The 3,306-nt window shown below is 42.9% G+C and overlaps 1 protein-coding gene across 1 annotated transcript; it reads right to left on the reverse strand.

The window, feature by feature from the left end:
* Window positions 1–1,460: 1,460 nt before the first annotated feature.
* LOC142214591 (olfactory receptor 5G3-like) lies at window positions 1,461–2,375 on the reverse strand. Its single transcript, XM_075283534.1, has one exon. It carries the CDS (start codon window positions 2,373–2,375, stop codon window positions 1,461–1,463), a length of 915 nt encoding a protein of 304 aa, XP_075139635.1.
* Between the last annotated feature and the right edge of the window lie 931 nt (window positions 2,376–3,306).

Below are 3,306 nucleotides of genomic sequence, written 5' to 3' on the forward strand. Positions count from 1 at the left end.
GCACTTCTAGTTTGGAGAGGGGACCTCTCCTCTCTGAGCCGGTTTGGTGGTGTTCAGAAAGGCCCTGATGATAATGCAGGCAAGACTCAAGAGTCCAGGACGCAGTGAAAACAAGTTAACTGTTTATTAACTGACATGAAAAGCGAAAACAGCAGCTTGCAGATACGGCTGTAGTTCACAGTCTAGTCCAAAGGCTTGGTGATAAAAGTACAGAACTACTCCTCTTCTCATGCCACTCCCCACCTGGGATGTTGGAGGTTGTAATGGAGTCCGTACAGGGATCTGGTTACCTGGATATTAGGTATTGACTCATCCCTTCTATCAGGGTCCTCTTCTGTTCCTCCTGGCATGGCACACATTCAGTCCAAGACAATCAGCAGCAGCACCTTCCTGTTCAGGGCTGTCTCTTAATGAGCCTGGGACATAAGATGGCTCTCCTTGGGGCTGTAAGGCTGACCATTGGCCTCAGTTCAGCAGCTGTGGTGCAGGGATGCTTTGAACTCTCTGAACACTATATCTGAACTGAACTGAAGACCAAGGATCACCATGGTGTTTAGTCTCCTACAGCGCCGCCCAGTGGCCTGTGATAGATCAGGGCTGAACCAAGGCAAGGATTTGAAGAGTGAAAGGGCATAACAAAGGGACAGCTGCACACAATGACATATAACATAAAGAACCGGACATACCAACATAGCCCAAAGGTACAATAAACAAACACATGAAGCAGTAGCCTTCTGGGATGCTGCAACTCTTCCACTGGGTCACTGTATGACCACATAAGGCTGCTGCAATCTCCACACTCTGCCACTGGTTACAGGGCCAAATAAGTGAAGTGTGCAGCGGCTCCAAGAGGCAAGACTGCCATGTGCATGTCATACTAACTCAATGTATTGTTTGTAGGGTTGAGCGATCAGGATTGGAAAAGATCGGATTCCAATAGGCGATCGAGCAAATTTCACGATCAGGATCGGCTGGAAAGTGATCGGAAATCAGATTTTAAAATCGATCCTGAAATCTTAAGATCGGCTCAACCCTAACTGTTTGACTACCACAGCAGACTCCCTATGTGTGTTACTGTAAGGCACAGTGTTCTACACTACCATAAATACTCTCTGCAGCCAGGAGATAGCTGTTTTTTATGCTATTCACCGCAAATTTATTCAGATAAAAAATAATCTTTTTGGGAAATCCGGAGAAGCGGTCAAATCAAATTTTTCAAAACTTCGCTCATTTTTAATGATGATCTTTAGCACACAATAGGAGTCATGGCCAAAGTTGCCTTGCATCCCCACGTTTGGCTTGAAGGCCCAAGAGCCAAGACCTTTAGAAGATTCCTATGTTGAGGCCTTCAGGTCATGTCCAAACTAGTACTGAACTTGGGGCACCAAAGGATCAGGAAGAGACAATTTAAACCTCCTAAGATATTTGTAAAGTTACATTTGGTAGAGAAACATCTATAGCTAGAATATTTTAAGTGTGTTTTTAACATCCTTGTTTCTTACACTGTAGATGATGGGGTTTATCATGGGCGACACAGCTGAATAGACGATGGAGACTGACTTGTTTAAATCTGGAGAAGAACTGGAATGGGGACGTAAATAGAGAATCATGATGGTCCCATAGTAGAGAGTTACTACACTGATGTGGGACGCACATGTAGAGAGAGCTTTATATTTTCCATGAGTGGATGTGATTTTCAAGATGGTGGACAAAATATGAATATATGAAATCAGAATCAAGATAAAACCTAGAGTAACTATGAACCCTGCTGTAATGTACATTGATATCTCATGGGGCCAAGTATCACTGCAGGATATTAGTAAAAATGGGGGTAACTCGCACAAGAAGTGGTTGATAATGTGAGAACGACAGAAGGACATCTGGAAGGTGTAGATCACATGCATCATGGAGTTGATAAAGCCTAAGGTCCATGATGCAGCGACCAGACTGATACACTTGTTCCTACTCATGATGGTGTTATAGTGCAATGGTCTACAGATGGCAGCAAATCTATCGTAGGCCATAATGGTAAGTATGAAACACTCTGTAGACCCAAGAGCCAAATGAAAGTACATCTGGACAGCACATTCTAGTAAAGAGATGCTCTTGTCCTCGCTTAATGTGTTCTTCAAAATTTTAGGGGCCACAGTGGTAGAGAAGCAAATGTCGATGAAAGAAAGATTGATAAGAAAAAAGTACATTGGGGTCTGGAGCTTTGGATTAATTCTCACCACAATGATCAGTAGAAGGTTTGCTAACAAGGTTATCAAATATATCACCAAGAAGCCAAGGAAGCCAATAACCTTCAAGTAAAGATCAGTGGACAAACCAAGGAGTATAAATCTGCTTGAAGAAGACTCATTCAACACTTCCATGACATGTAACTGAGAATCTGACATAGACAAAAAGTTAAGGTGACAGTATATTTTTTGGATTAAGCAACTCTTACATCTAGAGTTACAGAAAGAAAGTCATTTGTAATACAGATTAAGGGAAACAATGTGGGTGAACAGTCTATGGGCTTTAGGAATATTCTCAAAAATATTGGACATGGTTGCATTTTTTGTTTCATCCATTAGATCTTCTCTTTTAAGAATCCAACTCTTGGTGCAAGAGAATCCTGCAGAAATTATATAAGTCTACAGTAAAGATTTATATCAGATCTTGGGTTATAATTAAATCAAACTGAAATTAATTACATGTTAACAAATAAGGATTAAAATGGATTAAGGAAATTTTTCAAAAACTCATAATCCGCTCACCAATGTCATGTACCTGCATTTCCAGTTCTTATAAGGTTCTTCACGAGGTTCTTATCAGGTTCTTCATGTCAAGAAGGATCAGCAAGTCGAACCCAGGATTCTTCCCAGTGTGAGACTGGGGATGGGGAGATGATTAGAGATGAGTGAATAGTAAAATGTCCGAGATTCGATATTCGTTTCGAGTAGCCCCTTAATATTCGACTACTCAAATCGAATATCGAACCCTATTATAGTCTATGGGGGGAAAATGCTCCTTTCAGGGGTAGGCAACATTCGATCAAATTATACTTACCAAGTCCACGAGTGAGGGTCGGGCTGGATCCTCCGAGAAGTCTTCTCCGTGCAGTGTCCCCGCGGCGTCTTCCGGCTCTTCATTCACTCTGCCAGGTATCGGGCCTAGGCAGAGCTGACTGCGCATGCCCACACTACAAGCAGACATGCGCAGTCGGCTCTGCCCAGGCCTGATGCCTGGCAGAGTGAATTCAGAGCCGGAAGACGCCGCGGGGAAGCTGCACGGAGAAGACTTCTAAAGCTAGGAGAAGAA

Source organism: Leptodactylus fuscus, chromosome 7, assembly GCF_031893055.1.
Source record: "Leptodactylus fuscus isolate aLepFus1 chromosome 7, aLepFus1.hap2, whole genome shotgun sequence".
In the NCBI taxonomy this organism is placed as follows: domain Eukaryota; kingdom Metazoa; phylum Chordata; class Amphibia; order Anura; family Leptodactylidae; genus Leptodactylus; species Leptodactylus fuscus.